The following is a 12,835-nucleotide window of genomic DNA, read 5'->3' as shown; positions in this document are numbered from 1 at the left end:
CTTGGGTTGAAGTGTTCCGAAGCGGAATATGAGGCGTTCTTCCTCCAGGCGCCTGGTGGTGGGGGGGGGGGGCGGCGGCGGTGAAGGAGGCCCAGGACCTCCATGTCCTCGGCAGAGTGGGAGGGGGGAGTTGAAATGTTGGGCCACGGGGCGGTGTGGTTGATTGGTGTGGGTGTCCCAGAGATGTTCCTTACAGTGCTCTGCTAGGAGGCATCCAGTCACCCCAATGTACAGGAGACAGCACCGGGAGCAACAGATACAATAAATGATATTGGTGGATGTGCAGGTAAAACGCTGATGGATGTGGAAGGCTCCTTTAGGGCTGTGGATAGAGGTGAGGGAGGAGGTGTGGGCACATGTTTTACAGTTCCTGCTGTGGCAGGGGAAGGTGCCAGGATGGGAGGGTGGGTTGTAGGGGGGTGGCGTGGACCTGACCAGGTAGTCACGGAGGGAACGGTCTTTGCGGAAGGCAGAAAAGGGGTGGGGAGGGAAATATATCCCTGGTGGTGGGGTCTTTTTGGAGGTGGCGGAAATGTCGGCGGATGATTTGGTTTATGTGAAGGTGGAAGGTGAGCACCAGGGCGTTCTGTCCTTGTTACGGTTGGAGGGGTGGGGTCTGAGGGCGGAGGTGCGGGATATGGACGAGATGCGTTGGAGGGCATCTTTAACCACGTGGGAAGGGAAACTGCCCACACATCAACCACACCGCTCCGTGGCCCAACATTTCAACTCCCCCTCCCACTCTGCCGAGGACATGGAGGTCCTGGGCCTCCTTCACCGCCGCTCCCTCACCACCAGACGCCTGGAGGATGAACGCCTCATCTTCTGTTGATGCTACTAAACTAGTATGAAAAATTTAACAGTATACAGTAAACCAGCTCCGTATTGCTGCATCACATCCATGAAACAGCAACATTTGAAACACTTGCGCTACCTTCTATCCTGATCCACAAAGTCACAGATGATTAGTATTCCCCTATATGGATCTGAGTCAAACTAACAAACCATTTGAACTATTACTGATCCAGGGTTGTACCAAGAAGAATCACAGTCAAAATAATGTAGCAATGATAGCCTGTTTCATGATAAAGGTAGATGAGTAATCCTGTCTCCCAAAACAATCTCTCCTTGCACAAATGACAGCAGAAGGAAGCATCATTTAAATGAACAAAACAGGGAAGGAAAGGCAACTGAGCTTCAGGACAATCAATTTCATGAATTGGCAAAAGATGTAATCAGCCATTAACTGTTTAGGTGGGTAACCACTTAGACATTTAGTCATGACTGACCGAAAGGATGCTATATAACAACCAAAGAAACCCTCTTGAATATACTTAAAGTTTCCCCAACCTTTAAAACATTTGACAAGGTGACAATGTTGCATTTTAATGAGGGGTGCAATTTAAGTATTAAACACTAGGTGGTAGTAAATACCAATTCTGGTCACGCTGAAAGCTGTAAGAACAAGGGTACAATGCGTGTAACTTGTACTCCACTGAGGTCCTTCTCACAGAGTGAAACTTCGTACACTGGTAACAATGAGAAGGTTCTAAATTCAGCAAAACACGTTTACGTATTTTCATTCAGCTACTATGAAGAAGTAAAAGGGAGTAAAATAATTTAGATGCAATTATTATTTAATTATAAATAAGGACAAACGTAATCAGTTTTGCATATGAAATGTGGTCTTGATACATGCGAATTTGTTAACAGGTCATGATTCCTTCTACTTGTCATTTTGTCTCCACTCAAATCTTGTATTGATATCCTTTAGTATTATTTGTTATTGTAAACCTACCGAAAATACTCCAGAAAATCTCTCTGGAAATCTATGGTACATGAAATTGAACTCAGTAACACCTAATTTTGAAGTTGTAAATACCCTTAACATGCCAAGACAGCATGTGCTGCATGTTTGCAGACTTGGGGGAGGAGTCATACTGGACACCATGTTGATGCAGTTTTAGTCCACAGGAAGTGAATGTCTGCTGGAAACGTGACATTGCAGAGTAGGCAGAACACAATCCGAAGTTAATATTGATTACGTGCCACTGTTGCCAATTTTGGACCTCACCATTTCTGCCAACGCTCTTTCAATCCACACACCTGAATACACATTAGCAGCAGGGGAAACACTCTTCTCACCATCAATCATATTTAAAGAGATTAGTTACCATCTACAGATTAATAAATGAATGATTTCTTCTGGTTGTTGCTACAATTGTGCAGTGTTTGATCATTTCTATAGTTGCTACAAATTGTAGAACTCTATGGGGAGGGGTAGTTTTTCAGGATCTGTTTTAGACACAAGTTTAAGATTTTTATTTGCTGATTTTAAGGCTTCTCCAGAACCAGTGCTTCAAGGAATTCTCCTTGGCATTCTTCATAATTTTGAGAAATAACAGTGGGTTGTGTAGAGTGGGACAAGCTGCTTGAAGAGGAGAAAAAAGTGAGGTCTGCAGATGCTGGAGATCAGAGCTGAAAATGTGTTGCTGGTTAAAGCACAGCAGGTTAGGCAGCATCCAAGGAACAGGAAATTCGACGTTTCGGGTCAGAGCCAGGCTCTGGCCCGAAACGTCGAATTTCCTGTTCCTTGGATGCTGCCTAACCTGCTGTGCTTTGAAGAGGAGAAAAGGCAGAAATGCTTTCAATAGAAATCACAGCTGACAGGCTGCTCAGGGAGCAATTTTCCTCTCTAAACTTAGCAATGAAAACTGTACAAGATGTCTGTACTTCATTAAGGACATCCCCACTGAAATCTGCCACAGGCTGCCACCCACAACGTACAACTTCAGAATAGGGCAAGTGCACTGCCAGTGACTATGAAGGCAACAGTGGAAATGAATGTGCATCATCTATAAATCAAGACTGAAATCTTGACTTATAGATGATGCACATTCATTTCCACTGTACCAACACAGCAACATCTTGCTAGTTATCATCCCCCAGTGAAGCTCAGTGTTCAAAGGCAGCTATGTTTCATTCTTCTTCACTAAAAACTCAGACAAATTGAGAACATGGCTTTATCAGGATTATGAAGAAGATGTCACTGGCTGCATACATTACTTTGGGTGCACAGTGTTCATACAATGCTGCCACACAAAATGTGTTGGACCAAATCGCTGGTTGCCAAATCAGCACCCCGCCTTCCACTGCCTGAACTGATCTCGTACAGCCCTGTATGCATCAATATTTGGAGTGCTCTGCTACCAGTTTCATAACTTCTCCATCTTGGAGGGTCAAGAATTGCTACCAGCTATGCTACAACCTACTGTGGAATAGAAAAACGGGGACACATAGGGGAGGAGCCTTAGCTAGCTCATTTCCGCTACATTGTACAGGAAGAACTTAAATTGAAAATGATACAGGTAACTGCAGTCCGCAAGCCATTGATAAACAGATGCACACCTTATCTTCTATCTGCCACAGATCATCATAGCATCCGCTTGGTTGCAACACAAAAGTACAGAAAACACACTTAGCTTTAATGTGATTCCAGCCACACTCAGTATTGGCTCCCTACTGAAGCATTCAACCTATGACTTAATGCCGGCTGCCTACAGAGATCATTCAAATGTCCAGACTGCACAAAACTGCCTACATTGCAATCAATGGGCAGAGGTTAATTATGCTTCAAGATCCTTGTGCCTATTTTCAGGAGCTATGCAATTAAATCACCTTAGGTTTTAAATGGTTAACTGTAGCTTGTCCTTTTTACACTAAAACAAAATTGCAGGCAAAATCAGCAAAGGTACAAAGGTTCAGTAATTGAGAAATGAGCCTGTGTGTGTAATCTATTTAAACAGTTGCAATTTCCAGTTAGGACTGGATTAGTGGTCTCTAGTCATGGATCCCTAGTTTGCAAATTTCATTTTACTGTGCATGCTGTGGAATCAATATGGAATTCTGTAAACTGATATTTTCAGAAGTTTCATCACATTGTTACCCAACACATTTAACATAAAAGACATGACAAAGGAATATCAAACATGACTGATGACTGATCTGATTCCATTACCCAAATCATCATTCTATAATAGAAATGAAAGAGCACTTTTCGGATTTAGTAAAGCGATAGGGTTAGGGTTAGAAAAGCATTGAAAATAAAACAGAAGTCATTGAGCCATCTTGCTGGTCATTTTGCAGACAATTTGATCACATCATTGTTCAGGGTGAAGAGTTCTTGTGAATTGCTTTATTTTACAGAACTTGCAACTTTTTCTGCTATCATCCATGTTTAGAGCATTTTAAAAACTTATTCATACTTTCCAGTGCTCATATTGAGTTCAGAGAAAAGTCATTTCCAGTAAATTAATAAGAGGCAGCAGTTCACAGACCTCAGAAATTGCAAATTACCTCTGCATTTGGGAGATGGGGGAATACAGGGGAAGTTCTGAAAATATACTGAATTAGAAAATTTACTACCAAACCTTCCCCTCCCCCTGTGACTCCAAATAAATTTAGTTGGGTATGAATATAAAGAGCGAGTCATATTTGCAAAATTTTCCATCTTTGATTAATAGGTTTCATTCACACCCCTACTGGGCATTAGGTTGTAAATAACATAGTACCTTGTTGCAAAAATTAAACAATGGAGCTAAATTGTATCAAAGCGGAGTGTGACACAGGTGGAGAACCAAGTAACCATACAGTAAATGAGACTCTTCCTGACACATGGGGTAGGATTTTGTGTACTCCACCAATGGGGAGTTTGAAGACAGGGACTTTTAATCATCTAGGAGGATGGCACGTGGGAACCCCCACCATCTTCTCGTCTCAACTCCATTTATGGGTGGCACAGTGGTTAGCACTGCTGTCTCACAGCGCCAGAGAGGTGGGTTCAATTCCCACCTCAGGTGACTGACTGTGAGGAGTTTGCACATTCTTCCCGTGTCTACGTGGGTTTGCTCCGGGTGTTCCAGTTTCCTCCCACAGTCCAAAATGTGCAGGTTAAGTGAATTGGTCATGCTAAATTGCCCGTAATGTTAGGTGAAGGGGTAAATGTAGGGGAATGGGTCTGGTGGGTTGCGCCTCAGTGTGGACTTGTTGGGTCGAAGGGCCTGCTTCCACACTAAGTAATCTAATCTAATCTAATCTATGTCTATAGGGGAAAGATCCACTTGGTCTGAGCTTCTGGTCTTGTCACCAATCGAGACCCTGAAGCAAGTAACCAATACCATCACTGGTAATGTTCACCCACATAGGGAGCACAATAAGAAAACTCCTGTTGTGTTGTTGTGGCATTGGGAGGCACTTGTTCACAAACAAATACTCAGTGTTTAATCAAGTGATATGGAAATCTGGAAAGGGGTCATGGGGAATTCTGCTAAGTAACAACTCCCCTGATCCAGGTGAGCCAATCATTGTGGTTGGTCACAGCACTATTTTGGGTGAGACAATTTAATTTATCCCATTCAGATTCTGAAGTAAGGGTCATTATTGTACTGTATTCTTCTCATTATCAAGTTTAGAAACATAGATCTATCAAATCTATATTAAAATATAAAACATTCAGTTGAGATTTACTTATGTGGAAAAACTAACTGGTCTCTGCATAGATCAGCTGCCTTGCATTCATATACCGATTTTCTACCAAACCTTTGGCATTGCCTCTTAGAGAAATTTCTATGACTAGCAATGAAGACACATCGTAGCAGCCATTACCTTTGTACAAGCTATAAATCTATTGGTTTTAGCATAAATAGGGGAGTCAAATTTTTATTAAAAATATTTTAAAAATTAAAAGAATTTGTGCTTCACTTCGAATCGATAATTCAGCTATTGTGAAAATATGTATTTTAGCTTTATTCCTCCTCTCAGTATTTATTCAAAAAACCCGCAGCTTTGATACTGTCAAGGAAGACATGGGGGAGATGGGGTCTACTTAATAATTTAAGGCTCAAGTTTTCAGACATCATCTCTTTTGATAGAATAAACTGAGGTAAAGTTATTCCCTTTAGAATGGTTCAACCTTGAATTTAAAGAAGGCAATAAAATGTAATTGGTTTTAATGAATTCAGGGCAACAATGACTAAGCAAAATGGTGGCTCAGTGGTTAGCACCGCTGCCTCACAGGGCCAGGGACTTAGGTTTGATTCCTGCCTCGGGTGACTGTCTGCATGGAGTTTGTACATTCTCCATGTGTCTGTGTGGGTTTCCCCTGGCTGCTTTGGTTTCCTCCCACAATCCAAAGATGTGCAGGTCAAGTGAATTGGCCATGTTATATTGCTCATAGTGTTAGGTGCATTAGTCAGGGGTAAATATAGGGTAGGGGAATGGGTCTGGGTGGGCTACTCTTTGGAGGGTCGATATGGACTTGTTGGGCCGAAGGGCCTATTTCCATACTGTAGGGAATCTAATCTAAAAAACTTGAAGTGCTTCATAGTTGTAAAATTTTGGAATAACTTGACACTTTGATAAACGCTAAACAAACAGATCTTTCTTTTTGACATGAAAATTTGATAATATTACCCTGAAAATTATACACTCCCATTGCAATGAATTGCACACTAGTATAACAGACATGCCACAGAATCACAAGTGTTATAGCTGAGAAGGATGCCATTCACCCCATCGTGCTGCACCAGCTTGTTAAATGAACATCAGTACCTGCTGCAATTTCCTGCTTTCTCCCTATGCTCTTACACCTTAATTTTTATCCAATTAAACATCCTCTTGAATTCCTAGCAACGTGTTCTATACCGTAGCTACTTGCCGAGTTAAAATACATTTTTCCTCACTTCACCTTTGCTTCTTTTGCAGATCGTTTGAAATTGATACCTTTCTGATCGTGATCCTTTTATGAGCTGGGACAGTTCCTCTCGAGCAGGCTGCTCATGATTTTGAGGACCTGTATCAGATCTCCACTTTGCTTTCATCTCTCCAAGAAGAGAACCTCTTCATTCTATCCTCATGAGTGAAATTCCTCATCCTTGTGACCATTCTTGTAACATCTGCACTTTCTCCCAGACGTTCACATTTTTTCTGTAAATTGGCTCCAAGGACCATACACAATCATCCAGCTGAGGTCTAACCAGCATCTTAAACATACACTCTGATAATTCAGAAGTATTACAAAACCCTAATTTTACAAAATTTCTAGGATCACTATTTATTAAAATTAAATATTTTGTGCTGATTTTTTATAGTGTAGAATTAGAAGTAGCTTAGCATTGAATAACAGATTGCACCAGGTGAAGAAATGTCTAAGTTTTTTCTAAAAAGTCAGTATTCTTTCAATATCCATTAATATTTTATTCAAACCAAATTAGATTACTTTTCTAAGATTCTAATAGATGCAATTGACATGTAACTAAACAGTGACAGTATTTAAACTGAAACTAGGTCCTGTTGAGGAAACATAAAAGTCATAAATACTGCTTTCCTCAAGTCACAAGTGGAGCAATGTATCATGTTTTCAATTGTTTTAAATGAAATTGAAGACTTTCAACTCAAAAGCATTTAAAAAGAAATCATATTCAGATTGAAATCTGAAAAATGTGCTGCTGGACTAGATTCATGAGTATAAATATATTTTTGAATATACATACTTTAGTAAATCACTTGCAAAAGATTGATGGAAAATATGCCAGCTGTCAGTCATGATTGAATGATGCTATGGTAATGAGCTATCAATTGACCGGATGTGTGGTGACACAGTTCCTGCGTAGGCAACAGCATTACAAATCCATGCCGCAACAGATTATATTTTGAGTTCAAGGACTTCCATTATTATTCCAGCTCAAACCTGATTTTTCATTCATGAAGACATGTTCACTTCTCATCAATGCAAGAATATTTCCTTGTGGTGTTTTGGCTCTTTATAGATAAGTGGACTTCTGAATGCTGCTTAAAATAAAATATCCCTTTGTTTACTATCTTTTCATCATCTGACAGCAGAAATGTCTGTTCAAATATTTTGGAAATTAATCCTCCCACCCTAAAGTTTATTAAATGTAAGAACACAAATGCAAATATTGAGTAGAATGGAACAGAGCCAGCAACATCCGAGAAATGCAGCCTGGTATCTGTATCACCGAGCTTTGTGCTGCATGTCTTCCAGCTCATACAGAACTGAAACTTGATGAGAAAAAGGTAGAACCTTTATCCCAAAAAATAGACAAGAAAAAGGCTTTCAATTGACAATGCTCTTGGTACACTTCTTATGCAAATGTTTATTTATGAAGGGGATCTTGCTGTCATCCTGAATACTTTTAGATGAGAGTCAAACTGTCTCTGGAATCAAAGCATCCAGCTTTTGATTTCTTTTGTAACTAAATATTTCAAAAGCCTGTTAAAATCATCTGCTTGTACAGTTTTCTCACACCGCAGGTTAACTCAGTTTATTTCATTTCAAAAAAAAATTTCCAAATTACTGTACATACTTTTTAAACATAAAAAATAAAACTGCTGAATTCTGACAACTGATAGTGTTCCAAAGACTATCTTCCCACCATATTGGACAAAATCCCAAAGCATGGTTGGATAGCTGCAGCTCTGATTTTACTGTCAAAGCCCAGCTGCAGCAAAAGTGAGTTTTGTTTTCAAGTCATCCTTGAAGAGGAATCCCAACATCTGAGTGAATGGAGTTTATTTTAGTAAGGGAGTGTGTCTAGTTTTCAGTCTTTAATGATTGCAAGTTACTGTAACATGTCAATCTACAAAAATTTTCCAACATCTGAAGCAGACTGATCATTATGTAAAAGTTTAATGGAATCAGGAATTAACATTCATTCTTAGTATTCTGCATACTCGCTTCAAAATAAAATCAATTAAGAAAAATGCACACAAAAGGTTAAGTATTACCCCTGGCAATTAGCATTGATACATTCTTCAAAAGGTTTTTTAAAAAATTCTTACGCAGTCAACAAGAAAATTTTGTATTCAGAAGTAAAATTAATTAGCATGAGGTGGAATTTGGTTAGAAGGGTTCAATCTGCATGAAAACCACGCAAAAAAGACTGGAAAAATATCGTACATCAGCCCAGAAGAATCATATATGTAATGCTAAATATCTCCACACTAAGTTTATCAGTAACAGACCAACCTTGGCTGGGCTCTCACTGTATCATTATATAACAATTGGAATGGCAATACTCCATTTTTCTTTAACCATCTGTGCAAATTCTGGTGCTCAGGCAGAATCTTACTCCACCCTAGTTCTGCACTGATCGGTTCTAAAGAAGGCGTTGATGTTTGGTTTAATATGTTTGGTTCAACCAGCTGTCAATCTGTGGTATTCGATGAAACGAACTTTGAACTCTGAACAACTCTACAATAGAGCAGCCTTGAAGAATAAACATTGTGATTAAACCCTGGTATTGTGATTTTATAATACGCTTATGCAGAATGAAGTGGCGTTGGGATTAGACTATTGATCCCAAAATCTGACGCACAATCACCAAATCTTACAATTTCTATTTTGTTTAAAAATGTGACTTCTGAATGTTGACATCTGTTGTACTACATGCATGGGAAAGTGGCTATATTCTGCTGTTCAAGACTGTAGTTTAATTAGGCATATCAACTCACTAATGAGCATGTATTGGTTAATTTTTAAAAATTAAATATAATACAAATTGATATTTCACTTCTATTGATGTTTAGTTTCAGGGAACATTTCAACAATGTACTGGACCATTTAGATTTTTTTCACCAAAGAGGATGGCAGAAACGATCATGGCATTGACTTCTGAAGAAGTTGCTTTAGCTTTTTGATGTCAAGTGTCTTTCAGGCATTGAAGAAGGGTCTTTCAAGAGATGCAATATTTTATGTGAAGAAGGGGACGGTTAAAGTACAGAAATCTAAGGCAGATCCGTTCACTCCCCAATTGAATGATACTGTGTGTGAAAGAGAATGGGTGGAAAATGACAGTAAGCGACAGCTATGTATGAAAATTCTTAGCTTCCAAATTAAATGAATTTCAAAAATTTAGGAGTCTGCTCATGTATCTTTTACACTACATCTTATAGTTGGAATAATGTAGAGCTGATATATTTTTTGTGTCCACTTTGAAAGTGCTCTTAATTTGTTACTCTGAGTAAAACTTCAAATGAAATGTTAAAATGCACTAATTTCAGCATTTCAATAACGTGGTTGTCTGACAGTAGCTTAATGCCATTACTCCCGGAAATCTAATTAAAGCTTTTCCTTCTCTTAACATTTAGAGTTTATTCACACCTATTGCATGTCAGATGGAGTCAAAACTAACAGGGCTCCATCTGCCTCCCTAGAAAAGGATTAGAACAGGCATTCTCTTAAAATCACCAACCATGCAGCATCTTATAATTTGCATCATCCAATATTCTGATATAGTTGGTGATTCATTACAACTGATAGCAAAATTCACACAATGGCTGAAAGTAGCTCTATGGTGCTCAGGCGATGCACCGATACCTGCAAAGACCTTTGCTTCTATCAATCTTTTTACCCTCCATTTTATATCAGGTGTCACTGAGCTTAAATCATGCGACCACAGAACAGATGCAAAGATCATATTAACGTAGAAACAGCAAATATTTCCCTCAAAATTCTCAAAGTATTCCTAAAGGGAGTGCACACATCTTACGCTGAACATAACCAAAATTTATTTTAATTAAAAATACAAAAGTGAGAGGGGAAACATTTAAAAGGGACCTAAGGGGCAACTTTTTCAAGCAGAGGGTGGTGCGTGCATGGAAATGGTGAAGGAAAGTACAATTACAGCATTTAAAAGGCATCTGGTTGGCTCTAGGAATTCGCAGGGTTTAGAGGAAGATGGGCCAAACGGGACTAGATTAGGTCAGGATATCTGGTCAGTATGGACGAGTTGGACCAAAGGGTCTGTTTCCACGCTGTATGTCTCTAGGACTCTGACTATAATGGGAACTGCCAAACAGGACCGTTGGTATTTGGGACAGAAACCAAGGTAATTTTTCAGGTTCTAAATAAGCTCACTTTTTTTGTATTCTGACATTTATTTCAGATTTGCAAAAGTATTCTTTTAAAATCAACATTTTTAAAAAAAAGTCATGAATTTCTTATGCACAGCTTTAACGTGTAAAATCAAATCTTGTTAAATATTTGACTTTGAGAAGTGTACGTAAACATCAATCATATTTCTGGCAAGCTTTTCCCTGCTCTCCTGAATACAAAGATTGAAGTTTGACTGTGAACCCCTATGACAATCAAAGACATAAAGTCCGATGTTTGGTGTTAGACCCCATGTAAAACCAGCATTTAATTATTAAAGTTCATCATCTTCTTTATCAATCTTATTTTGAATATGTAGTTGCAGAAATTGAAGGTGCAAACTCCTTGAACTTTTAAAAAAGTCACACTGACAATACATTTATATATTCGATATTAAAGGTTGCAGTAGACAAATTAGTTACAGTATGTAGGTGTATTGTCCTCCTTTGTCTGTTCTGATTGTTTACATCATTGTTCAGTACATTCAAGGACTGAGATACACAGAAGCACCGAGCGACCCCCAGCCCGCATCCCCCTTCCTCTCTCGGACTGATCCGCTCTGACAGATCTAGGTCACTGGGACGCTCTTGCAGTCTGGCAACTGATCAGCCCACTGCCTGCCTTAATGCAGTGCACACACTGAAATAATCATTTTAAATAAACCTGTACAAAAGTACGCCACAGCAAAGTGCACAGGCATCTGAGCTACAGGAAAGAAAGATGTTACAGAAAACTGCACGGAATGTGCACACCTACAGGCATAGCAACAAAGTTCCAGATCTAAACAAATTACCAACTTTGTCCTACTGATGAGACAAAGTTACAAAGACTTTATATTAAATTTGATATGAGAACTTCTTAACCCATTCCGCTCAAATAAGAATCTGAAAATTAGCATTGAACAAACCATGTGATTAGGCTGCAAGATGCAAGGCAATGCAATACTAAGTAGCCACTGAATACACAGTGCAACATAAAGATTTAAAGTAGACAGACATTTACACATATGTAAATATAATATATAGGCTGGATCGCAGCTGAATACCATGCAAGAGGGCTAGAAAAGACAATTTACTGAAAATGTCAGAAAATGATAGCACACTGCTCGCTCCACACACCGACTGTGAAAATAAAATGAATCAAGGCTCATCCTCAGAGGAACAGCCGTGGACTAAATGTCAGAACTTCAAATTTAGGCGTTACTAAATATCACAGAGAATACAGCGTTCGTGCCAAAGAGGGACTGGCGTTAACAAAATCCCTTCACTTTGACAACCTCGATAAACTATAAATTGCCCTTGAACGCACAGAATTGCAAGCAGCAAACATTTTATTTTTTAAAAAGTTAATTTTTTTTGAAAAAAATCGTCCTTCCGCTCCCTCACCAAAAAAAAATTCAGTGACTTACCTCTCATGGCTGGTATTTGCAGGGTGACCTCATGTAACAATGTTGAGGTGGAGGGAGGGAGGGTTAAGAAATAGACAAACAACAAAGCAGTTACCCAGCCAGTCTCTCCCGCGCTGGTTTGTTTGCTCAGTTGATATGAGGGATGATGAGCTGGGCACTGACTCACTCACTCTCCAATTCCAACCCCAAATTCTCGCCCAGTTTTTCAGCGACATGTGAAATCCGCCTTCGCGTGATTCGCCTGTCAGGCTGCTCTCGCTCCTCCCCGGTCTCCTCCCATTTTAACAGAGAGCCCAGCCTCCAGCCTCCCTTCTCCCAGATCCACAACGTTGCGCGTACCCCTTCCAGTTGCCAACAGCGTTCTCTCTTATCTGTCTGTGCTTCCACTCCCTTCTTTCATCTTTCGCTTTCATCCTTTCTTTGTTTCTTCCATCTGTTCTTCCCTCTTTCTCTTCCAACTTTCTCTTCTCCCTCGA

General features: G+C 39.6%; 1 protein-coding gene across 2 annotated transcripts in view; it reads right to left on the bottom strand.

Annotated features, from left to right (window-relative positions):
* LOC132829178 (nuclear receptor ROR-beta-like) overlaps positions 1-12,580 on the bottom strand; it is a 75,160-nt gene extending 62,580 nt beyond the window's left edge. Inside the window, exon 1 of one of the 2 annotated variants that reach the window (XM_060846535.1) lies at positions 12,454-12,580. In XM_060846535.1, the coding sequence (XP_060702518.1) occupies positions 12,454-12,574 (121 nt within the window). In that variant the 5' untranslated portion in view covers positions 12,575-12,580. Of the gene's footprint in view, positions 1-12,359 lie in introns of both variants that reach the window. The other variant, XM_060846537.1, reaches the window with a different exon arrangement.
* Between the last annotated feature and the right edge of the window lie 255 nt (positions 12,581-12,835).

Source organism: Hemiscyllium ocellatum, chromosome 28, assembly GCF_020745735.1.
Source record: "Hemiscyllium ocellatum isolate sHemOce1 chromosome 28, sHemOce1.pat.X.cur, whole genome shotgun sequence".
NCBI classification, from domain to species: domain Eukaryota; kingdom Metazoa; phylum Chordata; class Chondrichthyes; order Orectolobiformes; family Hemiscylliidae; genus Hemiscyllium; species Hemiscyllium ocellatum.
This window is presented reverse-complemented; position numbering and strand designations above follow the sequence as displayed.